Raw genomic sequence first — 26,667 nt, forward strand, 5'->3', positions numbered from 1 at the left:
TTTAAGTGCATTTTGGAGGATTTGAACATATTTTGGGCTGGAAAACGTCAGCAGTATCTGGCAACACTGGTGTCTTCATCCACGTTGTTTTCCCGGCGCTTGGTGATGCCATGACAACCGGGTAAAGGAAATACATTTTCACGCATGCGCATATTTCATTTCCGCATTATTACTATCGTATAGCACGGTCGCAAAAACTGCCATGTGAACGCAAGTGGGGCTGCACCGGTGCTAACACGCTTCTCTCTAGTAAGCAGGTTTGTGACGTGTGAACGCTCCACAAAATTTACACCGGTGTAAGATATATCGCAACAAAATGCATCGATGCAAATATGTGCCGTGTGAACACCCCTTGAGAGAATCCAATGCATGTTAAGTCAGCATTTCATCAGATCCAATATCAAGCCAGTCTAAACACTGAAGCAGATCTTATCAAAACCAAAAGACCGCGTTCCAAAAGAGAAAACACGGGCGTCGGGTACCAGAGTCCTTGTAAAGACTGTCAGGTTGAGTATATTGGTGAGACCGGGCGTTCACTGACAGAAGGATAAAAGAACATAAGGCAAGTGTTAGGTTGGTTAAACGTGAGACCTCGGCTTTCGCTGACCATGCCAACAGCCTGGCCCGTGATGGAGCGTGGGATAGCAGCAGTGTACTCATTTCTCAAGAGCATTGGTTCAAGAGAGAAATTGCTAAAGCATGGATGATTGCGAATGATAGCAGTGCACTAACTAACTGACGTGGCGGTCTGTCCGTCCGGGGAAGGGTGCTCACTTTCTGAAATCAACTCCCCTCACAATTTTTGGAGAAATTTCATGAAACTTGGCAGGATTCTTTGTTATATGTCGGTAATATGCATACTGTAACTTCGTTCAGTTCGGTCACATTTTACCAGACTTGCAGCCCTTGATTAACAAAATTATACTTGGACAATTTCATGAGTGTTTTTTTTTTTTCTTCTGAAATCAACTCCTCTCACAATTCTTGGAGGAATTTCGCCAAACTTGGCAAAAGGCCTTGTTATATGTCGGTAATACGCATATTGTTATTTTGTTCAATTCGGTCACATTTTACCAGAGTCGTGGCCCTTGATTAACAACCTTGTACTTTGACAATTTCATGAAGGTGTGCTCGCCTTCTGACATCAACTCCTCTCACAATTTTTGCATGAATTTCTCGCAACTTGGCAAGAGGCCTTGTTAAATGACGGTAATATGCAGATTGCGATTTAATTTCATTTGTGAAAATTTTCCCAGAGTTTTGACCCTTGATTAAATAACTTGTACTTTGACAATTTCATGAGGGTGTACGTTCTTCTGAAATCAGCTCCTCTTACAACTTGTGGAGGAATTTCACCAAACTTGGCAGAAGGCTTTGTTATATGACAGTTATATGCATGTTGAAATTTCGTTTAATTTAGGCAAATTTTCCCCAGAGTTATGCCCTTGATTATTAACAAACTTGTACTTTGGCAATTTCATCAAGGTGTGCTTGCTTTCTGAAATCAACTTCCCTCGCAATTTTTATCCCCCGCTGGCTGAAAGGCCCGAAGGAGGATTATGTTGTGGCGATGTCCGTCCGTCCCAGTAAGGGTACTGACCTTCTGAAATCAACTCCTCTCACAGTTTTGGGAGGAATTTCACCAAACTTGGCAGGATTTTTTTGTTATATGTCGGTAATATGCATATTGCAATTTCGTTCAATTCAGTCACATTTTACCAGTTATGGCATTGTTGCCAGTGGGGGATATTGTGCTCTCAGAGCACTCGTTAGTTTATCTCGTAGCATTTATTTATTTATGTCCTTTTTTTTTCTCCTTCAATTCAATATTTCTTGTAGATTTTGTTTTACAAGCACATGACCCATCATAACACAAGTGACCGTTGTTAGTTTGTTGACGTTCCATTCTGTCCCTGATGATGGACCGTCGGACCGAAAGCTCGGAATAAAGCTTCAATTTTTGTGGAAGACATGTTTTTGTTGACTTATTTTCCTGTTCATCAACTTAAATATTCAGCTTAAAAATATGATTTGCCCACCTGTGTCAAGGATGGAGTAAATTTATATTAGCCTATTAACAAAAATATTCCTTTTATTCGAAATGAAAAAAGTAAATCACAAATGAGCCTTTTCTTCATAACCATTTATGAACATTTGTACGACCTCCATTTTCTTCTCTTGGCTTTTTTCAGCAGTCTGTAAAAAGAGTGCACTGATGTCTTGTTAAATCTATTCATACAGTCAATTACACAACAGCTCTTTCCCATTTTAGTTGTGTTTTTGTGGCATTCGAGCTGTGTTACTTCCACCTCCAGCGAAGTTGCGTGCTTTCTGGCTGTCATAGTCTTGCGCCCTCTGCTGTCAGCAATGCAATTACAGATGGGAAAAACCTGACATTATGCAGCCTGATTATAATCACAATTCATTTGTAGTCGATTCGAATCGTCATAAATTCGTATCGGGATTTATCGCTGCACGGTACATCATTGCATATTCATATTATTTATTCCTTATCAGCAATTGAATCAGCGAGTTGAAACAAATGCCTTGTGTGTCCTTCGCTACGTACAGAGTCTGTGAATGAGTCAGTCGTAAGATATGTATGGCTGCAGAGACTGACATAAGAACTGCAGAAATATGGCTGAGAAACATTCGTGAAATTTTTTTCAAGAATACTTTCAATGCATTATAAGATTTGAATCAGAGAATCAAATGGCTGTGAATGAACTGACTTGCTTTTGAATCGAATCAGTGGTTCAGTAACATGACTCCAAATGATTTGTCGTCAGTCTGAAGGTTCCTAGTCTGCTTTTAAAAAATGAGGCCTATTTTATTGGCTGAGAATCAGAAACTGAATTCTATATTTTTTTGTGACACTTAGAATTGTAATAAAGACTTTTAATTAATGCTTTTAATATAAAAAGAACAAAACATCAGCTCTCCGCTTTCTTTTTTCCCCCTCTTTGATTCTTACACTGACAGAAATTCTTCGAGAACCTGAACCCCATGGAGCACATGACGGAGAAGGAGTTTACAGACCATCTTTTCAACAAGTCTTTAGAGATCGAGCCTCGCAACGCACGTTCCCTGCCTCGATTCGTAAGCTCGTCCTGCTGTATTAATGCACAGATGAAGATGTCGGATAGTGTGTGTTTATTTCTCCATGTTAAATCTGCTTCTACTCCCCACCCACATGCAGCCTAAGAAGTACAGCTGCCCGCTGAAATCTCCGGGCGTACGGCCGTCCTCGAGTCGACCCGGCACCATGCGCCACCCGACGCCGCTGCAGAACGAGCCGAGAAAGATCAGCTACAGTCGTATTCCGGACAGCGAGACAGAGAGCTGTGCGGCGTCGGCGCCCAACTCGCCCCGAACGCCCCTCACGCCCCCGCCCGCCTCGGCAGCCTCCAGCTCCACAGACATCTGCAGTGTGTTCGACTCTCCGCAGGGTCCCTCCAGCCCCTTTCACTCAAGTATGTATTGCGCACGCGTGCACACGCAGGACGTTTTTGCTGTTGTCAAAAGATCTTGTATGCAGTATGTTTACTCAACACTCCTGCTGCATGTAAAACACCTCATGGATTGTTTCAGTGATGAGTGAATTTTACTGACACCAACTAACCTACATTTCATTCAGCTTTTATTCAGCTTTATACAGCCACTGATCTGGGTGCAGTTTTTAGGAATGTGTGTGGAAGCTGCCCACACAGCGATGATGCCAAGGATGAATAGTAAGAGCTGCTTTTCAGACAGCAGGACAGAGAGCACTCACCTCAGCACCTTCGTCTGACCCACCCATCTCTCTCTCTCCACCTCCTTTCTCGCTCCCGCTCCCTCCCCTCTTTAGTTCTCACTGTGTCTTTCTCTTGACGTTTCCCCCTCTCTCATTTTCTGTCTCACGCCCAACTCTAACTGATTGTGTGTCTCTCTCCCTCTCTCTGGTGTGTGTCTTGGTGTCTCTCTCACTCTCCACATGCGTGTGCGCACACACGCACAGTGGTGCTTGAAAGTTTGTGAACCCTTTAGAATTTTCTACATTTCTACATAAGTAGGACCTAAAACAAGATCAGATTTTCACACAAGTCCTAAAAGTAGATAAAGAGAACCCAGTTAAACAAATGAGACAAATATTATACTTGGTCATTTATTTATCGAGGAAAATGATCCAATATTACATATCAGTGAGTGGCAAAACTATGTGAACCTCTAGGTTTAGCAGTTAATTTGAAGGTGAAATTAGAGTCAGGTGTTTTCAATCAATGGGATGACAATCAGGTGTGAGTGGGCACCCTGTTTTATTTAAAGAACAGGGAGCTATTAAAGTCTGATCTTCACAGCACGTTTGTGGAAGTGTATCATGGCACCAACAAAGGAGATTTCTGAGGACCTCAAAGCGTTGTTGATGCTCATCAGGCTGGAAAAGGTTACAAAACCATCTCTAAAGAGTTTGGACTCCACCAATCCACAGTCAGACAGATTGTGTACAAATGGAGGAAATTCAAGACCATTGTTACCCTCCCTAGAAGTGGTCGACCAGCAAAGGTCACTCCAAGAGCAAGGCGTGTAATAGTCGGCAAGGTCACAGAGGACCCCAGGGTAACTTCTGAGCAACTGAAGGCCCCTCTCACATTAACATTAGCCAATGTTCATGAGTCCACCATCAGGAGAACACTGAATAACAATGGTGTGCATGGCAGGGTTGCAAGGAGAAAGCCACTGCTCTCCAAAAAGAACATTGCTGCTCGTCTGCAGTTTGCTAAAGATCATATGGAGAAGCCAGAAGGCTATTGGAAAAATGTTTTGTGGACGGATGAGACCAAAATAGAACTTTGTGGTTTAAATGAGAAGCGTTATGGTTGGGGAAAGGAAAACACTGCATTCCAGCATAAGAACCTTATCCCGTCTGTGAAACATGGTGGTGGTAGTATCATGGTTTGGGCCTGTTTTGCTGCATCTGGGCCAGGACGGCTTGCCATCATTGATGGAACAATGAATTCTGAATTATACCAGCAAATTCTAAAGGAAAATGTCAGGACATCTGTCCATGAACCGAATCTCAAGAGAAGGTGAGTCATGCAGCAAGACAACAACCCTAAGCACACAAGTTGTTCTACCAAAGAATGGTTAAAGAAGAATAAAGTTAATGTTTTGGAATGGCCAAGTCAAAGTCCTGACCTTAATCCAATCGAAATGTTGTGGAAGGACCTGAAGCGAGCAGTTCATGTGAGGAAATCCACCAACATCCCAGAGTTGAAGCTGTTCTGTACAGAGGAATGGGCTAAAATTCCTCCAAGCCGGTGTGCAGGACTGATCAACAGTTACCGCAAACGTTTAGTTGCAGTTATTGCTGCACAAGGGGGTCACACCAGATACTGAAAGCGAAGGTTCATATACTTTTGCCACTCACAGATATGTAATATTAGATCATTTTCCTCAAGAAATAAATGACCAAGAATAATATTTTTGTCTCGTTTGTTTAACTGGGTTCTCTTTATCTACTTTTAGGACTTGTGTGAAAATCTGATCGTGTGTGTGTATAATAGATATAGTGTGCGTCTCATTCTGTCTGTCTTTGTACTTTTGTGTCTCACACCCAACTCTAACTGATTCATTCTCTCTCTCTGTGGCTTTCTGCTTGTTTCTTTCCATTCTGTCTCTCTCTCAGCCTTTTTTGACTTGCAGTTCTTCTTTGATTGATGATAATGGCTTTTACGTTATATTTAAAATTTAACCAGCATAACACTAACAGATGGTCTTGAATATTTTTTTTCCCCCCATTTCTTCTTTGATTGACTTGATGATGATGATGTCTGCCAGATTTCTTCGCGTTCCAAGACCTTGTCTCTGTTATTCCTCTCTCAGCATGTCTCTCTCTCTTTCTCTGTTTTCTTTTTGCTGCCAGACAACGACACCATTTTTGCCCCGGTTGTGCTGCCTCATGGCCCACGTTAGTATTAGCCCTCCTTGACCTTTCTCGCTCTCTCACCACCTCCTCTCCATTCACTCAGTCATTCACGCTTCCATTACATTCGTTTTGTTTCTCCATCACCAGAGCTGGAAAATGTTTCACGGTGTGCTGTCGTGAACCAAATGATCACTGGTTTTTGATCACGGTGATCACAGACCCCCTCCAGTCGTTGTTCATATGATTTTGAAAATAAATCTGGGTAAGGGGGGGGAGGTTTGGGGTTCGGCGTCAGGGGATTCATGTCTCACCTTTGATTTCATGCTTTGGTACCTCATCAGTCATAGCAGACGCCTGAAGTAAAGTACGATTTACGGTTTCACTCGATCATCTCTTTTCTCTTTCAGGGTCCTCGTCTGTGTCCTCAATGGTGAGTTTCCACAGGAGTACAGACGACCCACCTGTCCCTCCTCCTGTCCCGCCAAGACGGCGTCCTGAATCCGCTCCTGCCGAGTCCTCACCTTCTAAGGTAAAATGACATCACAGACGTCAGCCATCATTACGTTTCGCTTAATAAGTCTGTCCTGTGTTGGTGGTTTTCTCCGTCCTCCTCTGGGAAAATTACAGGCTGAATCAGTATGGAATCAATTTTGTGCCAAAATGTTCATACAATACTTTTGAAATATCAAACAAAAACGACAAATCAAAATACAAAAAAAAAAAAAAAGGTCAATTTTTTTTTTTTAGACTGGCAAACAAATTATTCGTGTAATCGTGCAAAATATCAGTCTATTACTCTTCAGAAACCTTGTATTTTTGTTCCGCGTCTTTCTCAGTTTTGTTTGACGTAATTTATTTTGGTTGCGATTCCAGCTTTCTCGTTTGCGCTCCCTGACTTTTTGCTTGCAGTTTTGGCACAAACTTCACGTGTGGGTGGGCTGTCCAGGAATGCATTCCCATTGGCTAACTTGTGTTTGACTGACAGCTACGCTCAGCCATTCCCTACTCGGATTCTGGCGGACTGTTTGACGAGTGACCGATCCATTGACGGTAAACAAGGATCGAGTGGACTTCAGTGGCGACTATGATATTGAATTAATTCAACAAAGTGTAAGTGCGGGACAAATGTGTTGCAGTAGTGCACATTATGCAGGCGTGTTTAACGTTAGCAAGACAGCTATTATATTGGGTAGTGGAGCGAAGGCTAACATTTGACTTGCCACGAAACACCTGCATAATGTGCATTACTGCAACACATTTGTCCCGCACTTACACTTTGTAAGTTTTGAACCCATTTCCGCCATGCAACAAGACACATGCTTAAGAGACTAAAGAGCTGGAGCATGGAGTCTCGTACTTTCAAATAGATTTTTGTCGTGTATAAAGTCTTTGGAAAATTGAAGACAGTAAAATCAGTTCATCCTGATCAACTTGATATTTTTGTCCTAATATTTTCCTTGTTGCGTTTTCTTCAGACGTCATTATTCGATTCATATTCTGTCTTTTCTCTCTCTCTTTTCAGATGATGTCGAAACACGTGGACAGTCCCCCAGCCATCCCCCCGAGGCAGCCCACCGGTAAGCTGTACCCAATGCGCTACTCCGTACCGGACGCTCCCTCCAGCCCACCCTCGCTGCCTCCTCGCGAGCCCTTGCGCACTCCTGACGTGTTCTCCAGCTCGCCTCTGCTCCTCCAGCCTCCTCCTCAGGGCCGCCGTACTGAGCCCAGTCATTTTTTCCCCTCATCCCCGTCGCCGCTGGGACCCCGAAAACTCCCGGCCTCGGCTCCGGCGCCGCATCTGCTCGAGTGCGATACTCCCCACGGCGCCGCCGGACCCCCGCTGCCCCCCCGCCACAGCACGGCCATCCCAAAACTGCCTCCAAAAACATATAAAAGGGAGCGGGAAGGTCCTCCGCTTCTCGAGAACGCCAACCCTTCTTAAAGAGGAAACACTAAAGACTGCACATGAGACATGTGATATGTATACAGAGTAATGACGTTTTCAAAAAAGGAAAAAAAAAAAACGCCCGTTGGATGAAATGCCAGTGTTGGACTTTGGACGAGGGGAAAAAAAAACAAACACGAAATGAAAAATGTGCCCTTAAACCGTTCAGATTGTGTTTTCATGAAGTGCAAACTTCGTCTGAGATTAGCCAGCCCTCCTGCAGGTTGTCTCTTTGTATATTTTTTTTTTTTTTTTTTTTTTAAATCTGTGGGGGTTTTTTTTGTCCTTGTCTTTGTCTGATGTTTGCTCACGTTCTTTTTGCTGTTTGTGGCTTCTTTTTTCCCCCTTTTCTTTTTGTACGTTGCTTATTTTCAGCCATGAGCTTGTCAGCCTTTCCCTCTCTTCTCCTCCCCCTGCACAGCTGCAGCCAGGACCAGATATTTAAAAAAACAAACAAAAAACCCCCGCAAATCATTAACATTAATGCTGGACAGCAAAAGACTTCAAAGCAGTTTGAACCACCTCCTAAATAAAGCAAATCCACAAAGCACGGTTTCTCTTCACAGACTGTATGTGCCTGCCTTGTCGACGCCGAGGACTGTCTTGGCCCTTCCAGCGTGATGCTGGACGACAGGTAGGACTCGACCGATAAGACTCCTCCTTCTGCCTCAGCCTTTGGCTTAACCACACCTCATTATGTTTAAAGAAAAAAAAAAAAGGGACTGGGAGATGTGAGCTGCGTTCGTACCGTATTTAACCCCCACAGGGAGAGATCTGTGTGCCAGTAGTCTCAAGAGTACCACGAGTCAAAGGTACCCTCCCACAACCAAAGAGGTACTTTCATGCATTCAAGAAACACGAAAAAAAGTGATTGTCCTTTGTCTTAGAACTTTTATTTTCTGAATCATTTCTGTTTTTGCCAATAAGTATGTAAAGAAGAAAAAAACAAAACGATTGCCTTCTTAAAACAAGGGAATAAAAGTGTTTCTACCACTGTGTGCTGAGAATATCATGCTAAAATTCAATTGAGTCATGACCTAATAATTATTCAATTTAAAAAAAAGCAGTAGGTACAGTGCAACCACTGGAAGAAAATCAGTTAAAGGGCTTTCGTAGTGTCAGGAGATCAAATCCCGATCACGCCACAGCCATGGTGTCTTCTCACTCGCTCTCCTCTGTCAATAACAGCGGCACCTGTGAGCTCATGTACGAGTGCATCTCAAACAAATTAGAATATCGTGAAGTTGTTCAGTATTTTCCATCAGTTATTTAAGAAACTGAAAATTGTAATATACTGTATTCAGTATAAATACTATGTACAGTGGTGCTTGAACGTTTGTGAACCCTTTAGAATTTTCTATATTTCTGCATAAATATGACCTAAAACGACATCAGATTTTCACACGAGTCCTAAAAGTAGATAAAGAGAGCCCAGTTAAACAAATTAGACAAAATTATTATCCTTGGTCATTTATTTATTGAGGAAAATGATCCAATATTACATATCTGTGAATGGCAAAAGTATGTGAACCTTTGCTTTCAGTATCTGGTGTGACCCCCTTGTGCAGCAATAACTGCAACTAAACGTTTGCGGTAACTGTTGATCAGTCCTGCACACCGGCTTGGAGGAATTTTAGCCCGTTCCTCCGTACAGAACAGCTTCAACTCTGGGATGTTGGTGGGTTTCCTCACATGAACTGCTCGCTTCAGGTCCTTCCACAACATTTCCATTGGATTAAGGTCAGGACTTTGACTTGGCCATTCCAAAACATTCACTTTATTCTTCCTTAACCATTCTTTGGTAGAACGACTTGTGTGCTTAGGGTTGTTGTCTTGCTGCATGACCCACCTTCTCTTGAGATTCAGTTCATGGACAGATGTCCTGACATTTTCCTTTAGAATTCGCTGGTATAATTCAGAATTCATTGTTCCATCAATGATGGCAAGCCGTCCTGGCCCAGATGCAGCAGAACAGGCCCAAACCATGATACTACCACCACCATGTTTCACAGATGGGATAAGGTGGTTCTACTGAAATGCAGTGTTTTCCTTTCTCTACACATAACGCTTCTCATTTTAACCAAAAAGTTCTATTTTGGGCTCATCCGTCCACAAAACATTTTTCCACTAGCCTTCTGGCTTGCCCATGTGATCTTTAGCAAACTGCAGATGAGCAGCAATGTTCTTTTTGGAGAGCAGTGGCTTTCCCCTTGCAACCCTGCCATGCACACCATTTGTTGTTCAGTGTTCTCCTGATGGTGGACTCATGAACATTAACATTAGCCAATGTGAGAGAGGCCTTCAGTTGCTTAGAAGTTACCCTGGGGTCCTTTGTGACCTCGCTGACTATTACACACCTTGCTCTTGGAGTGATCTTTATTGGTTGACCCCTCCTGGAGAGGGTAACAATTGTCGTGAATTTCCCCATTTGTACACAATCTGTCTGACTGTGGATTGGTGGAGTCCAAACTCTTGAGAGATGGTTTTGTAACCTTTTCCAGCCTGATGAGTATCAACAACGCTTTTTCTGAGGTCCTCAGAAATCTCCTTTGTTCGTGCCATGATACACGTCCACAAACGTGTTGTGAAGATCAGACTTTGATAGATCCCTGTTCTTTAAATAAAACAGGGTGCCCACTCACACCTGATTGTCATCCCATTGATTGAAAACACCTGACTCTAATTTCACCTTCAAATTAACTGCTAATCCTAGAGGTTCACATATTTTTGCCACTCATAGATATGTAATGTTAGATCATTTTCCTCAATAAATAAATGACCAAGTATAATATTTTTGTCTCATTTGTTTTACTGGGTTCTCTTTATCTACTTTTTGGACTTGTGTGAAAATCTGATGACGTTTTAGGTCATATTTATGCAGAAATATAGAAAGTTCTAAAGGATTTACAAACTTTCAAGCACCACTGTATCTCTCAGTCTAGTTCAGACACTTCATGGGGAAGACTGCTGACTTGACAGTTGTCTAGAAGACAATCATCAACACCCTCCATAAAGAGGGTAAGGTCGTTGCTGAAAAGGCTGGCTGGAAAAGGTGCACAAGCAACAGGGCTGGCTGCAGCCTTGAGAGGATTGTCAAGAAAAGTCGATTCAAGAACTTGGGAGAACTTCACAAGGAGTGGACTGAGGCTGGTGTCAATGCATCAACAGCCACCACGCACAGATGTCTTCAGGAAAGGGGCTACAACTGTCACGGTCCTAATATCAAGCCACTCCTGAACCAGACACAACGTCAGAAGCGTCTTATCTGGGCGAAGGAGAGAAAGTACTGGATTGTTGCTCAGTGGCCCGAAGTCCTCTTTTCAGATCAAAGTAAATTTTGCATTTCATTTGGAAATCAAGGTCCTTGAATCTAGAGAAAGAGTGGAGAGGCAAAGAATCTAAGGTGTTTGAAGTCCAGTGTGAAGTTTCTGCAGTTTGTAATGATTTGGGGTGCCATGTCATGTGCTGGTGTTGGTCCACTGTGTTTCAAGTCCAGAGTCAACACAGCCGTCTTCCCAGAGATTTTAGAGCACTTCATGCTTCCGTCTGCTGACAAGCTTTATGGAGATGCCGATTTCCTTTTCCAGCAAGACTTAGCACCTGCTCACAGTGCCAAAACTACTGCTGAATGATTTACTGAACATATTACTGTGCTTGATTGGTCAGCCAACTCGCCTGACCTGAACCCCAGAGAGAATCTATGATGTATTGTCAAGATGAAGATGAGAAACACCTGACCTAAAAATACAGACGAGCTGAAGGCTGCTATCAAAGCAACCTGGGCTTCAGTAACACCTCAGCAGTGCCACAGGCTGATCGCTTCCATGCCACACCGCGTTGACGCAGTAATTCATGGTAAAGAAGCCATAACCAAGCACTGTGTGTGTAAATGAACGTACGTTTCAGATGTTGGACATTTCTGTATTGTAAATACCTTTCTGACTGATCTTAGGAAATATTCTAATACTTTGAGATACTGGATTTCTGATTTTCATGAGCTATAAGCCATCAAGCCGAAAGCAAAAAATGGCTTGAAGTATTTAACTTTACATGTAATAGTGTATCAAAGTTTACCTTTTGGAATTATGAAAAAAAAAACCTTTTCCTACGATATTCAAATTTTTTGAGATGCATTAGTATACATAAGAGGGCAGATGACCCCTTCCTGCAAGTGTTTTATGCTACCCTGAGACCCCACCCCACCCTCGAGCAGCATGTATTAGCCCCGCCCTCCTCGGGTTGTGCAGTAGTGGTCGTGTGACAGCTGTACAGCTGGCTGGAAAAATATCAGGTGACTAAATTGCAGAGAAAATGAGAGAAGTGAAATAAAAAGTGCTTGCATTTCCTTAAAACACATCCATATGTGTAATCTGTTCATGATGAGAGAATCATGTGCAAGACTGCGATGTACACTACCGTTCAAAAGTTTGGGGTCACCCAGACAATTTTGTGTTTTCCGTGAAAAGTCCCACTTTTATTTACCACCATAAGTTGTAAAATGAATAGAAAATATAGTTGAGACATTTTTCTGGCCATTTTGAGCATTTAATCGACCCCACAAATGTGATGTGATGCTCCAGAAACTCAATCTGCTCAAAGGAAGGTCAGTTTTATAGCTTCTCTAAAGAGCTCAACTGTTTTCAGCTGTGCTAACATGATTGTACAAGGGTTTTCTGATCATCCATTAGCCTTCTGAGGCAATGAGCAAACACATTGTACCATTAGAACACTGGAGTGAGAGTTGCTGGAAATGGGCCTCTATACACCTATGGAGATATTGCACCAAAAACCAGACATTTGCAGCTAGAATAGTCATTTACCACATTAGCAATGTATAGAGTGCATTTCTGATTAGTTTAAAGTGATCTTCATTGAAAAGAACAGTGCTTTTCTTTCAAAAATAAGGACATTTCAAAGTGACCCCAAACTTTTGAACGGTAGTGTACATGTGGAGTAACGTTCTGATTTGTTTTATTCCGTGTATCTATGTGATGCGTTTAGGGATGGGTGCTAGAGCCATGTGTCAGGAAGTGATAAATGATGTTTCAAGTAGAAACAGTCTCACGACGCAACTGTTGAGGAGAAAGCATTGAGAAAGTGATCATAGATGAGGCTCTGTAGGAGTGGAACGGCAGGAGGTTTGACGCTGAAGAACACGAGCGTACACACCCATGTAAGCTGTCACCCCCTACAATAGATAAGTGTCATACTCAAGACCACTTTTTGATGGTCTCAGTCTTGGAATCGACTGCATTTTTACTCTGTCTTGTCTCGGACATAAAGACTCGGGATTTTATTTCAAGACCACAAGTACAGGGATTTCGCTAAGTTGAATCATTACTGTGATGGGATGTAAAATTTCCTGCTTCAAATGCAACCAATAACATGACTCATTAATAATTTTCAAGTTTTCTTCTTGTTAATAGCAGTCATCCCCTCCCCCTCAACTAGTCTGGTTCTGCTCTTGACTTGATCTCAACGTCTTGGTCTTGTCTCGATACACTCTGGTCTTAACACCACCACTCATAGATAACACAGACCAAAACTCCCACTTCTATATTGAGATTCTTGTAACACCTTTATGTGCAAAACAGCAGAAGCCATGGCCTACTGGTTAGAGAAGCAGCTTTGGGACCAAAAGGTCACCGGTTTGATTCCCTGGATCAGTAGGAATGGCTGAAGTGCCCTAAAGCAAGGCACCTATCCCTCAAGCTGCTCGGGATAACAGCGTCTGCTAAATGTCATGAGTGTAATGCAAGTTTATACGTTATTAGAACACCGCTCTGAAACTGACCATGAACTCGTCGGCATGGTCTCTCCCAGGACGACCCACCCCATTCAGATATTACTGAAACGCTTGATCAGGATGTAAATTAAATACAAATCCTATGCGCAAACCTTCACGTTCACCCCAGTTTACACTTGTGAGAGCTTTTGGAGCGACGTATTCAACACTACTCTTCAACACCACCATCATCATCGAAACACTCAGATGGGTGGATGGACCAAAGAAATCATTACTGACAGTATTAAATCATTGTCATGACATTTATTACAGAATTGTGATCTATGTTTTTATCACCACCAACCAAATACTCTCCAGAACAAAAAAAAAAAAAAGAGTTTATTAATACAAAACTACAAACTGCATGATTACTTCAGAATTAGTTCCTGTTCTTAAGTCCAGGAAAGAAAACCCATATTTTTCCATGCACTCATAAGCTACGATGTGTTTGGTTTCTTTATTTACCTGACCAGTGTCTCTTTTCCAAAAAAAGATGATGATGCCAAGTTTGACTCGGCTCGGCTTAGCACAGCAAAATATATACATACACACCCACACAATGTTCCCGATGTCCACATTTAGGCCTCGTTTACCAGTCTTTTAATCTTCACCCTCCTGTAAAAGTACAAAGCATGTTCCCAGACCACTTGCATTCAGCAATGCCCACAAAACTCCATAAAAGGTTAAGAGCTGATGAAAATGATGACTAAATGGTGAAAGAGCAGGTCATAAAGCTTCCAGTAATGCAGCTCAGCCACTGCAGCACGTTGGCTATCAGACACACTCATGCATCCTTTTATAGGGGGTCATTACTTTTGTTCTCACTGAACAGCTAGTCTTGTGTCTTGATTTAGGTTTTGGAATTGTTCTGGATTGCTTTCTTTCAAATCAGGAATATGAAAGTTTCAGAAAGTGTGTAATTGAAATAAGCATTTTCAATATAATATTACAGGAACTCCAAAAAATTCTACGATTTGAAGCTGATCAATTGCGGTTCACCTTACGAGTCTCGTTATACGCCTGTCAAAGGAGAAACATTTTTCTGTCCTGTTTTCATGAACACCAAATATCTTGCGTAAATGCTCCTGTGAGTGATTTTGTTCATATCCAGATTGATAAATAAGGCCCAGTAATCAGCATGATGGACAGATGTACGTACGTAGTACTCGGGGGAAAGAAAAAAAAAAAAGTAACAGCCTGTGAGTGCAGCCAGTACTTTAATCAAAGTCCAATGGATTCACAATCTCCCTCAGTAGAAAGAGGAGCATGTGGACTTCCTGAACTCTCACAGAGAGGACATTATGTGACGAGCTGAACTCTCACTGCTGGCTCTCTCGTCCCGGCTTGCTTTCCACAAGACTCTGCACTCTCGCCAGAATGATCTCGTTACTGCTGCTGCACTGCTCGGGGCCGTACGGGGCGCCGATGGTGAGCACGTTGGCTACGCGCAAGATGTCGCCCTCGTCAGTAACAGGAATGAGGTTCTTCTCCAGCCATGCTCTCAGGTCCTTCTTGCGTTCCTCGAGCTCCTCTGTGCTGAATTCCAGACTGGCAGCAGGAATAAAGAGAGACCTCATCTTCCTCTCTGTGTCTTCATCTCCTTCCCTGACGAGCTGCACGTCTCTCACGGCATGACCCAAGATGACCCTCACAGAGGCACTTCGGTTCTCGTCGAAGGTCACGAGGACGACGCTTGTGGGGTGGGGAAACAAGTTAGTTTGAGTCAACAAATTAAAAAAAAAAAAAAAAGCCTGGTCTGAATTCTAGAACAGACTGCGATTAAAAAAACAAACAAACAAAACCCCGATACTGCCAAGTATCACAGTTCTTTTCACTTAAATGGGGCTGAAATATGGAACACACTTCCGAGTAGTTTGAGAAAGGAAGCATCTTTCCAGAAATTCAAGAAGAGTCTAAAATTGGACTGCCTGTTTAAATATTGTTGATGGATAGATAAAACAAATACCGAAAGAGCAAAATGTTCTGAAAAGGTTATTGATTGAGCTAACTTCTCCTCAGCGGTCATACCCTGATAATTAACGGCAGCCTTCCATTACCTGTACCTTTTCTTCAGATAACATTTGGATACTCCTTTTCCACTAAGGCAGTTTGAAGGCCGGTTTGCCTAATCTCAAACCAATTCTTCAGGTTTCGGCAGCCCAAAAATAAAATTTAAAACAGTTCGAGAGTGGCACCAACACGTTGCTGGTCTAGAACCAAGTACTGATTATGTTAGGGGATGGAGACAGAATTATCAAGACCAAAAAGACACACTTTAACCACCGTTTATTAAAAAAACCCAAACTCATGCTGTGTCAAATCTGGCTAATCTAGTTGTTCTTGGCGACATACAACCCCAATTCCAAAAAAGCTGGGACACTCTGTAAAACATGAATAAAAACAGAATGTGAAGATTTGCAAATCATGGAAAAACTAGTCTGGCTAACGCGACAAAGCTCTACAAGCTATTGGTCTGGCCAAGATATTAAGCCCAACCGTTTCCCAGAGCCCGTGGTTGACCCGCCTCCCTGAAATGCCTCAGTTTGCTACTGGTCGAAGCCAGAAAAGGCTGTGACGAAGCTTAAACCAATCGCATCACTCTTTCCTCTGACGCATGCGACGCGATGGGGCTAACTGGCAGATTAAACTCTTACCGAAGCCGGTCGGGAGCAAGGCGAAAACGTCCTTCCTTTCAATAAATACCTCCAGGGCTGCTCTTTGCTCCGTTTTCAATGAGAACTTCCCGTTGAATGCTTTCAATACAGCATCTATGCGTAATAGATGCGGAAGCGTGAATGAAGCGCTTCCGGCATAGATTCTGTAAACAATCTATGGCTTCTGGTCACAGTTCTACTATGTCAGTGCCTTGAACACGCCTCTACCCAGGGCCGTTGGAGATGCTCAAAGTTGATTGGTTCCCGATTTTTCGGGAGCTTGGAAGAGCTGTAGATAGCTTGCCTGGCCAGACTAAGCTCGCAACAGGCCCTCGTGTTGCGTCACGCTTAGGATGGACGGGCCCAGGCTATGGAAAAACTATATTTCATTGGAAATAGGATAAAGACAACATATCAAATATTGAAACAGAAATTTTATTGCTTTTTTTAAAGCAATAATATTAATATATTTTTATATACATGCTCATTTTGAATTTGATGTCAGCAACACTTCAAAAAAGTTGGGACAGGGGCGCGTTGCATCACCTCTACTTTTAACAACACGCTAAACATTTGGGAACTGAGATGACCAGTTGCTGTAGTTTTGAAAGAGAAATGTTGTCCCATTCTTGCTTGACATACAATTTCAGTTGCTCAACAGTTCGGGGTCTCCTTTGTCGTATTTTGTGCTTCATAATGCGCCAAATATTTGAAATGGCAGACAGGTCTCGATTGCAGGCAGGCCAGTTTAGCACCCGGACTCTTTTCCAACAGAGCCATGCCGTTTTAAAATGTGCAGAAAGCGGTTTGGCATTGTCTTGCTGAAAGAAGGAAGGCCTTCCCTGAAAAATATTTTGTCTGGATGGCAGCATATTGCTCTGAAACGTGTATATATCATTCAGCATTAATGATGCCTTCCCAGATGTACAAGCTCCCCATGTCATGTGCACTAATGCACTCTCATACCATCACAGACGCTGGCTTTTGAACTTTGCACTGATAAGCCGGATGGTCCCTCTCCTCTTTAACCTGGAGGACGTGGTGTCCATGATTTCTCAAAAGAATTTCTATTTTTGATTCGTCAGACCTCGGGACAGTTTTCCACTTCGCCTATTAACCAAGCTAGGCTTTTTTTTTTTGAAGCATTGCACAACGTTTTTGAAACGTGTTGCGGACATCAAATTCAAAATGAGCATATATTTTTCAAAAAACAAAATTTCTGTTTAAACATTTGATATGCGGTCTTTGTACTATTTTCAATGAAATATAGGGTTTCTAGGATTTGCAAATCTTCACATTCTATTTTTATTTACAGTTTACACAGCGTCCCAACTTTTTTGGAATTGGGGTTGTAGATGTGCTGGCTACATCACAAGTGGATGTCGGGTTCAGCACAAATGGCTGCGCCCAGATAAGGCTTTTTTTTTTTTTAAAGCAGATACGCAGAACCTCTATTTTTAAATACATTTCTGAGTGGATAGTATCTCCATCCTTGACTCTTGTATGCTGCATAAATGGGAATAAAATATATATTTTTGAGAGTTAAAATCGACCGTAAAGTTGGCATTCGAGTTGCCCCGCTGAGCCAGCCAGCCCTGAGTGCGTGACGTCACAGCGGTAACCGGTTTTAAGGCCGAGGCCTTTGACAGCTATAGACCAAAGTCATATAAATAAAAATTTATTTACATAAATTCTTATGTCTTCCATAAAGGGAAGCGGAAGTGCGTGTACAGCGGGTAGAGTGGACCAATCAGAGCCCTCTTGTCTGCGGCGCTGTCTGCGAGGCTTCTGCGGTGGTCACAATTTTTGGGAGGTGCGCGCAGAGCGTCTGCGAAGGTGGGGGGGCTATGCAGACACTGTCTGCGACACCGTCTGCGAGGACTGGATTGTCAGCATAAATTGGCCTTTAGAGCCAACGCTCCTCAACAGATCAGAGGTCTCGTACGAGTCTTCAGTAAAATGTGCAGAGCAGACGAGAGACTACTTCGTAGGCGCCCAATGTGCCCGTGAACTTCTTACAAAACGCATCCGAATCTTCACAGTTTGAACATTCTTGGGCCATGAATACAACGTAAATCCACCTTCTGTAGTGTTGCTGCCCCCACCAGCAACACATCTACGTGGCATGGCAATAAATTAGCTCAAAATGGAGGATTGGCGTTGCAGTCAGCTCTGTGTTTTAGTATAGCGGAAATGGCGATGAGACCGATAGACTTCCTGCGGTGACGTTACGGATGTCAAGGTCATTCACTCAGACCACGACCTATATGAATCAATTATTATATTAGATTTATTGTTCAAGTGCATATCATGGGTAAATTCAGGAGCAAGATCAATGTAATTCTCCTATTTTATATTAAACTTTGGTCAAATATCTGTCACATTCTGCATTCTCTGCAATTTTTTTACCTTGCGCAATACCAGAAAAATTCACTTGAAATCAAGCCATTTGAGGCGAATTGGTCCACCTCTGGAAAAAACTTGGCATTTGGATTTCCCGGCAAACATTGATTTTCGTGACGTCATCTGCGGGCCGCCTCCTTCTGAATCCTACGTCAGCGCTGGTTTGTTTATGAGAAAACGACCTGGTGGTTTTCTGCAAATTTCTTCAATGTTGTCACGTAATTATTAAAATTAACAACAGATGTATCGTAGGAGGGTGTAGCAACACCAATCTTGATGGGATTAGTACTCGTAGTTTTCCAAAAGACCGGACAATGAGAGAGAAATGGGAGCGCTTGGTCTACACAGGCTGTGCACTGAAACCGTGCAAAGCTCTCGCAGCTTGCTGGCGCTTCCGCAGGTAACGTCACGAATCTGGCTCCAGACTCATCTCATCTCATTATCTCTAGCCGCTTTATCCTTCTACAGGGTCGCAGGCAAGCTGGAGCCTATCCCAGCTGACTATGGGCGAAAGGCGGGGTACACCCTGGACAAGTCGCCAGGTCATCACAGGGCTGACACATAGACACAGACAACCGTTCACACTCACATTCACACCTACGGTCAATTTAGAGTCACCAGTTAACCTAACCTGCATGTCTTTGGACTGTGGGGGAAACCGGAGCACCCGGAGGAAACCCACGCGGACACGGGGAGAACATGCAAACTCCGCACAGAAAGGCCCTCGCCGGCCACGGGGCTCGAACCCGGACCTTCTTGCTGTGAGGCGACATCGCTAACCACTACACCACCGTGCCGCCCGGCTCCAGACTCCCTTGGGATTTTTCCAGACGCGTTTATTTTTTTCTGCTGTAGACAGATGGCCTTCTGGATGAGTGTGTCAAGGGACATACTTTCATATAAAAAAAAAAGCCACGAAATTGGTCCAGAATATGCACTTTAACGCTTAAAACTATTCCTGTGCCATTCTTGAGGTCTTTATAAATGAAAGTGAGGCCATGGCTCTGCGTATCTCCCTTTAAGCAATATCAGTACTTTTTAAATGGATAAATTGTCGTCATAAAAGTTGTATTTTTAATTAAAACATGCTGAGGAACTCATCAGGGCACTTGTCGTGATCGGCAAACAGCATTTTAGGTTTTGTTGTGTCTCCTTTTAAACCCCATTGTTATCTGCAAGCCATGTCCTCCTGTGACATCATCACAGGACACACATGCTGCCTTCTGACAAGAATAACAAAAATACACGACCAGGTAGGGCGGCACGGTGGTGTAATGGTTAGCACTGTCGCCTCACAGCAAGAAGGTCCGGGTTCGAGCCCCGTGGCCGGCGAAGGCCTTTCTGTGCGGAGTTTGCATGTTCTCCCCGTGTCCGCGTGGGTTTCCTCCGGGTGCTCTGGTTTCCCCCACAGTCCAAAGACATGCAGGTTAGGTTAACTGGTGACTCTAAATTGACCGTAGGTGTGAATGGTTGTCTGTGTCTATGTGTCAGTCCAGGGTGTACCCCGCCTTTCGCCCGTAGTCAGCTGGGATAGGCTCCATCTTGCCTGCGACCCTGTAGAACAGGATAAAGCGGCTACAGATAATGAGATGAGACATGACCAGGTAACAAACTGGCACCAGAATCATTCACATCATCCAAAATATTTCAGCAGAATTATATCTAATGTATTTCAGGGTGGACTTTTCCTTTAATGTGTCTATCAGAGAGCATACCTGGCTGAAACAGGGTCCACAGTAAACACCAAGCCTTCATACTCCTGTTTCTCCTCCGTGCTCACTTTCACTTGCTGGTTCACAAATTTAAACCATTCCTGCGGCAGCATGTTGCACCATTGCCCCATTTCCACTGGATAAACACAAAACTTACAATTAACAGAGGATAATAAAACTTAATAACAACAGCAAAAACGTTCTTCTACTTCATAAAATATATGAAAAACATACCAACAAGGAGAAACGTTTCTGAGTTTGAACGTACCGGAAACTGAACATGTTTGAGAAGTGCATTGTGGGATATTGAGTTTTGAACCGCTCCTTCCCATCCTTTAATCCGCGCACGATGACTACAAACAGCTCGAGCACGGACACTTTTAAATGCGACACGCGTTCTTATTTTTATTGGTTCCGCTTCCAGGTGTCAGTCTGTGACGTTCCTTGTTCGATTCTGTGAGATGTCCAGGTACGGTCGGCACGGAGGGGGTAAGCTAGGTGTAAATATTAAGTTCCGTATTTATTGACAAATTGATAAATTTATGAATAAATAAATATAAATTGTATTCGGGTATCATTTATAGGACGCGCGTGCCTTTGCTTTCGGCTGAAATGGCCGACTGCTGCGCGTGCCCGGTGTTCTTAGTTCGAATTCGACGGTTGCTAAATAAAGCTAGCTAGCTAGCAAGCTAAAAGCTAGTTAGCTAGCAAGCTAGCGCGATAATATTCCTTTTTTCTTCTTCTTCAGTGAAAAGTGTACAAAATTGCTCATATTGTTTAGATTTAAAACATTTAAATTATGTTTCTAAATGCGCTTATATAAAATTCCTAACTAGAACTATCGTAAACACATAGGAATTAGCCATTGTCTGTGAATTAATATTTTTAAGAACAGTTTCACCAAAATCCAGGGCTCTACATTCACTTTTGAAACCGCTTGTCCTGTCGGGCAAGTTGAAAGGAAATTTACTTGTCCGAAGAAAAATTTGAGAAAAAAAAAAACCCCACAAAAACTATTTATAATAAACTAATTTCACCAGAATTACTTTAACACAATCTATTCACTGCAGAAAAAAATTGGACTCCATCAGTCATTAATTTATTTATGAGAAATTGAAAACCAGAAAATTAAAATTACACAGTATATTTTCATTTTTAAATTATTAGCTTTGAATATATATCCTCTAGGGCTGTAACGATACACCCAACTCACGATTCGATTCGTATCGCGATTTTTGACCCACGATTCGATACGCCCACGATTTAAAAAAAAAAAATTTATAGTAAATTTGACTTATTAACATTTACTTACTTACATTAACTATTTAATAACAAATAATTCAGACCACTGCAGAGAATGAGTAATATGTATGCAAAAATGAACAAATGTATATCCAAATGTGTTTTATTTCTCAAAATAATACTGTTGAGCCGGAAGCTCTGTTTTTTTTCGGTTCTGAAAAAGTCATTTTTCCAAATCGTGTAAATCCGTTAAGATTTTTTTTTTGGGGGGGGTGGCTCTCTCACTGTCTCACTCTCATAGGGCCAGTGATTTTCTGTGATCGCGGAAAACAGATGGAAATTACGGAATTTTTATGGTGAAACATTGCTCGCGTGTCAAAATGTAACTGCCGCAGAAGGCTTCCGCCCAAGCAGACATGCCTTCAGTGTTGCCAGATATTGCTAACGTTTTCCACCCCAAAATATGTTCAAAACCAGCCAAAAAGCACCTAAACCCGCCCAATCTGGCAACACTGCATGCCTTTCCGGTCAAGTGATTGTGATTGGCTTGTGGCACACCTAGCCAGCCAATGAGCTGCTTGTTTACAGATTCGCTCCCCGCGTCGCAACCAGAATGGCAACCGCTTAAAAGAAATGAATGCTCTGCCAGTGGCGAGTGTGGACGTTGCGTGACTCGCAGAAGATTGTCGCAGGTCGACGAAAAAACGACTTACTAATAGATATAAAAAAAATAAAAGTAATTTAAGTAAGTTTAAAATGTAATTTAAATAAAAAGTAAAGTATTCATAAATTAAAGTTTGGAAGCGCCTCTGTTTTTGGGCTGAGGAGAAGTTTGAAAGGGTGTACCGCGATTCTGCCTTCTTGTATCGCGATACGGATCGTGGCTCTGCGTATTTCGATTTCGATACGCATATCGTTACAGCCCTAATGTACGTACTTCCTCGATCAACCGCTCTTTGTGCTGCTCCATCTTCGCTCATGTTTTTAAAAATGGCGGTCGTGAAAACAAACCAAACCGGGGAAGTAGGGAAGCGGAAGTGCGTGTACAGCGGATGTAGAGTGGACCAATCAGAGCCCTCTTGTCTGCGAGGCTGTCTGCGGTGGTCACAAATTTTGGGAGGTGCGCGCAGAGCGTCTGCGAAGGTGGGGGGGGCTACGCAGACGCTGTCTGCGAAGACTGGGCTGTCAGCATAAATTGGCTTTTACTCTTATTGAAGTAGCGTGCCACAAGCCTCAACAGGAACTACGGGTGACTCGCAGGGCCAAATTAGAATTTGCGTTCACGGCACTATTTTTTTTAATCGCGATAAATTGAGATCGCGTTAATGCGTTATCATGTTAACTTCGACAGCCCTAGTTAAATATTAAGCTATTACTGAAAAACTATTGATTAAAAAAACAAAGACACTGAGAAATGGTCCTATAAACAACTTTACCAATATAAAAGATTACCAGGACTACAAAAATGCAGAAAAATAGGCTTTACTTATCCAAATGCACCTGTTGGTTCAAAAGTTAAAGTGCATAGAACCTCACAGCACAACATGAAGTTACCTTAAAATATAATATAAATGCCTCAGCTTTCATGTAAGAAAAAAAAACTATTAATACTAGTACTGTATTAAGGGGGGACTGACTCTCCCACACTTTGAAAACCCCTGCTATAACGGTTTTATAATCTGACGACCTGCAAAGACAGCAGGTCACGTTTTGAGTCGTAACATTTCTTCACTCTGTCCTCTCAGGAAGATTTTCCTCACGGATGTCACCTCTGATCTTGATCTACACTTGTAAACCTGCATTGTGACGAAGTCTCGTGCCTAAAGCACGATACGGAGAACAGTGAAGTGGTGATTTGCGTTTAGGAATGTTATTGAAGGGGAAATAAACTGCGCACTGATGCTCAAGGAAAGATCAAGTCAGGTCAAGTTTATTTGTATCGTGCTTTTAACAATAGACATTGTCGCGAAGCAGCTGTATAGAATTTGAACGACTTAAAACATGAGCTAATTTTATCCCTAATCTATCCCCGATGAGCAAGCCTGTGGCGACGGTGGCAAGGAAAAACTCCCTCAGATGACATGAGGAAGAAACCTCGAGAGGACCCAGACTCAAAAGGGAACCCATCCTCATTTGGGCAACAACAGATAACATGACTATGGGGGTCGTATCTCACTGGGCTGCGACAGCCCACAACTAGTTGGAGACCCAACAATTGCGATAAAATATGCAATTTAATGACAATTTTCACTTGGAATCACACTGAATTGATATTCGCATATTTTACCGCAATTGTTGTCTCCAACTAGTCGCAGGCTGTCGCAGCCCGGCTTTCCCTCAGCAGGCAGGGAAGTAGAGGAAGCCTCACGGAAACTGACCTTGAGAAGGGTTCGCGATGGCTTTGCGACACCAGCAACGCATTTGTGGCTATTTTGAGAGAAATTTTGTCGTACGAATTTTTTAGACATGTTCAAAATTTCACCGACGAAGGAGCGACACTTTGCGACTCCTGCGAGGAGATTGAGAAGCCCCGGGAAAGTTTCAGGACGCTTTTGAAACTCACTCGCGAATGATGTTCGCAAGCTGTCGCAGCCCAGTGAGATACTGGCTTAACATTAGCAGTTTTAACATGAAGTCAGTTTCGTTGAGGTTATAAACCCTCTTCATTGATGGAAACTTGAGCGCAAGACTGTTCATGCAGTCCTAAAGTTAGCAAGTCAGCTGTAGTCTTTAGCCATAAAAGCATTACTGTAAGTGTCCAGAGCGTCTTCCAAGTGTCAAGTGCCCATATGGGGCCGTCCTCCACAGGAGCATAATTCCAAATCAACTTATGAACGTTCAAATTTTCACGTTGTATCTCTGACAACAATGACAGTCTCCTCTGGAATTACGTTGCAAGAAAGCCGAGTTTGTCAGGCTGTGGTTATTTATTTATTCATTTCCCACCTGGCAACCACTGTCTAATATTTTTTCCGAACATCACAGGGTTCGATATTAACTTTTTAATCCACTTGTCCAGTCGGACAAACAGCAAGATTGTTCACTTGTCCTGACCGTAACCTTTTTATTCCTGTGTATTTATTAGTTCAATGACAGGCAATTGGTTAACAAAGTTTATCAAAAAGCAAGTATAGTTATGATAATCATTATGATTTAATGATTTATATTTTTTTCAATAAAACTTTTAACAATAAACAGAAACCATCCAAAGCCCCGTTATGGTGCGTGTTATTGTTCTAACCCATTACCTGATTTGCAGTTTTAAAAGTTAGACTCACCCAAATTCAAAGCTTCTTGAGGAAATAAAGTTAAATCTTGATTAATCCAGTGAAACTTGAAGTATAAATTAACTTAAAGAAATGAAACCGAAAACAAGTTGGACATAAGGGTGACAATCACGTTATGAAGGAAAACGAACCATAAGTGAGTTTGACACTCGTAAAATTCCCACAAAATATTTTACAGCGTTTGTGATTAACGTGACCCATCCAAAAGAAAAATACAATGAATGTCCGAATGAAATGAAGATTCAACACAGATATTTATTTTATTGGTGTTTGATCACAATTTCTCCAATTTCAATGAAGTCTAATAATCTAAAATGAGATATTACAACGTGGTTATTTTTATACACACACCTGCTGTACTTGGCTTCTCTGGAATTTCGTAAACAATAACACGGCCGAATCACTGAGGGAGTTGAACTCGTTTTGTTGGAACTTTATTGATGTAACTTTTGAATAATTTCTATAAAAATGATTTTCAACTAATATTCAATTTGTCCCGTCGGACAGGAAGATGCGGATTTGCTTGTCCTGGACAGTCGGACTACCATTGATGTTGAGTCCTGCATCAACTTACATCCTGGCCAAAAAAAAAAAAATTGCGAACTGAATGTATGGAACCAGAAAACACAGAATTGTTTTCCAGTCAGTCATATCCCAGTTGGTGGTAGTAGTCTCATCTCATTATCTGTAGTCGCTTTATCCTGTTCTACAGGGTCGCGGGTAAGCTGGAGCCTATCCCAGCTGACTACGGGTGAAAGGCGGGGTACACCCTGGACAAGTCGCCAGGTCATCACAGGGCTGACACATAGACACAGACAACCATTCACACTCACATTCACACCTACGCTCAATTTAGAGTCACCAGTTAACCTAACCTGCATGTCTTTGGACCGTGGGGGAAACCGGAGCGCCCGGAGGAAACCCACGGGGAGAACATGCAAACTCCGCACAGAAAGGCCCTCGCCGACCACAGGGCTCGAACCTGGACCTTCTTGCTGTGAGGCGACAGCGCTAACCACTACACCACCGTGCCGCCGGTGGTAGCAGTGCTTCTCATTTTCGTAAAGTTGAGCTTCACTCAACTTTTTTGTGTCACTGGCCCCGCCCATTTTGTGTCGTTGGTTTTCACTTGGTCTAGTATCATGAAAAATTAGTTCTCGTGGAAAATGAATGACTTCCAGCTGCTTTGTTGCGTCGCTCCTCGTGTGCAAACAAGGAAAATGACTGGTTGGATTTTGGTGGCCAGTCAGCCTGAAGAACTTGCATCAGCTTTCTGTCAGTCATGTTACCTGTAAATACAGAAAGCTCTGCCTCTTGCACTAGCATCTTGGGAGTGTGTTTTTGGGGCATGGAGCTTTGAACAAAACACCGGATTGATTCTTTCAGCTCGGGTTTGCCCAACTGACTGACACTTTTAAGCTCCAGCATCTAATCAAACACCTGCACTGGTATAAAGTGCACTGTTGTTTTGTTGTAATGCAGGCATGTTTTTCCCTGAGGAGTTTCATCAGCTGCTGTGGTGGCTGTTATTTAAGACGAGCTGCTCCACACACTCCTCCTGAGGCATTCTGTCTCTGACTCGGGTGTCCTCTGCGATGTGACTGTCTGTCTTTCAGTGCTGTCTTTCCGCATGGTTTGATGGACCCCCTAGGCAGCTTGTCAGACTGTTTCCCTGGTTAGATATCGTGTTCTGCTTGCACAGCTTCATGTCTGCTGCCAGGTTTTGTTCTCATA

General features: G+C 42.7%; 3 protein-coding genes across 5 annotated transcripts in view; 2 read left to right on the top strand and 1 right to left on the bottom strand.

Moving 5' to 3' along the window:
• Positions 1 to 8,844, top strand: part of sos1 (son of sevenless homolog 1 (Drosophila)) — a 147,970-nt gene extending 139,126 nt beyond the window's left edge. The window contains exons 20-23 of the mRNA XM_060940873.1: positions 2,983 to 3,099; positions 3,200 to 3,473; positions 6,313 to 6,434; positions 7,428 to 8,844. Of these exons, the coding sequence (XP_060796856.1) occupies positions 2,983 to 3,099; positions 3,200 to 3,473; positions 6,313 to 6,434; positions 7,428 to 7,847 (933 nt within the window). The 3' untranslated portion in view covers positions 7,848 to 8,844. The remainder of the gene's footprint in view (positions 1 to 2,982; positions 3,100 to 3,199; positions 3,474 to 6,312; positions 6,435 to 7,427) is intronic.
• A 5,040-nt stretch (positions 8,845 to 13,884) lies between these two features.
• On the bottom strand, positions 13,885 to 20,746 carry gemin6 (gem (nuclear organelle) associated protein 6). 3 transcript variants are annotated; one of them, XM_060940874.1, is made up of 3 exons: positions 20,673 to 20,746; positions 20,408 to 20,540; positions 13,885 to 15,327 (listed from the first exon to the last, which is right to left on the bottom strand). In XM_060940874.1, exons 1-3 carry the CDS (start codon positions 20,734 to 20,736, stop codon positions 14,955 to 14,957), a joined length of 570 nt encoding a protein of 189 aa, XP_060796857.1. In that variant the 5' UTR covers positions 20,737 to 20,746; the 3' UTR covers positions 13,885 to 14,954. The 3 variants fall into 3 exon arrangements, with proteins under 3 accessions (XP_060796857.1, XP_060796858.1, XP_060796859.1); XM_060940875.1 differs by having other exon boundaries at positions 20,639 to 20,681; XM_060940876.1 differs by lacking the exon at positions 20,673 to 20,746 and adding an exon at positions 20,639 to 20,669 and having other exon boundaries at positions 20,408 to 20,556.
• Positions 20,747 to 20,828: 82 nt separating this feature from the next.
• LOC132899178 (serine/arginine-rich splicing factor 7-like) overlaps positions 20,829 to 26,667 on the top strand; it is a 43,021-nt gene continuing 37,182 nt past the window's right edge. The window contains exon 1 of the mRNA XM_060940877.1: positions 20,829 to 20,893. Within this exon, the coding sequence (XP_060796860.1) occupies positions 20,866 to 20,893 (28 nt within the window). The 5' untranslated portion in view covers positions 20,829 to 20,865. The remainder of the gene's footprint in view (positions 20,894 to 26,667) is intronic.

This window comes from Neoarius graeffei, chromosome 15, assembly GCF_027579695.1.
Source record: "Neoarius graeffei isolate fNeoGra1 chromosome 15, fNeoGra1.pri, whole genome shotgun sequence".
In the NCBI taxonomy this organism is placed as follows: domain Eukaryota; kingdom Metazoa; phylum Chordata; class Actinopteri; order Siluriformes; family Ariidae; genus Neoarius; species Neoarius graeffei.

Bases quoted from the DNA above. Each gene is read 5' to 3' on its own strand.
- gemin6 (XM_060940874.1), bottom strand. From the start codon at position 20,736: ATGGGAAGGAGCGGTTCAAAACTCAATATCCCACAATGCACTTCTCAA. The intron at 20,541-20,672 runs GTACGTTCAAAC...GTGTTTATCCAG, and splicing joins TCAAACATGTTCAGTTTCCG to TGGAAATGGGGCAATGGTGC. The intron at 15,328-20,407 runs GTATGCTCTCTG...CCACCCCACAAG, and splicing joins GTGGACCCTGTTTCAGCCAG to CGTCGTCCTCGTGACCTTCG.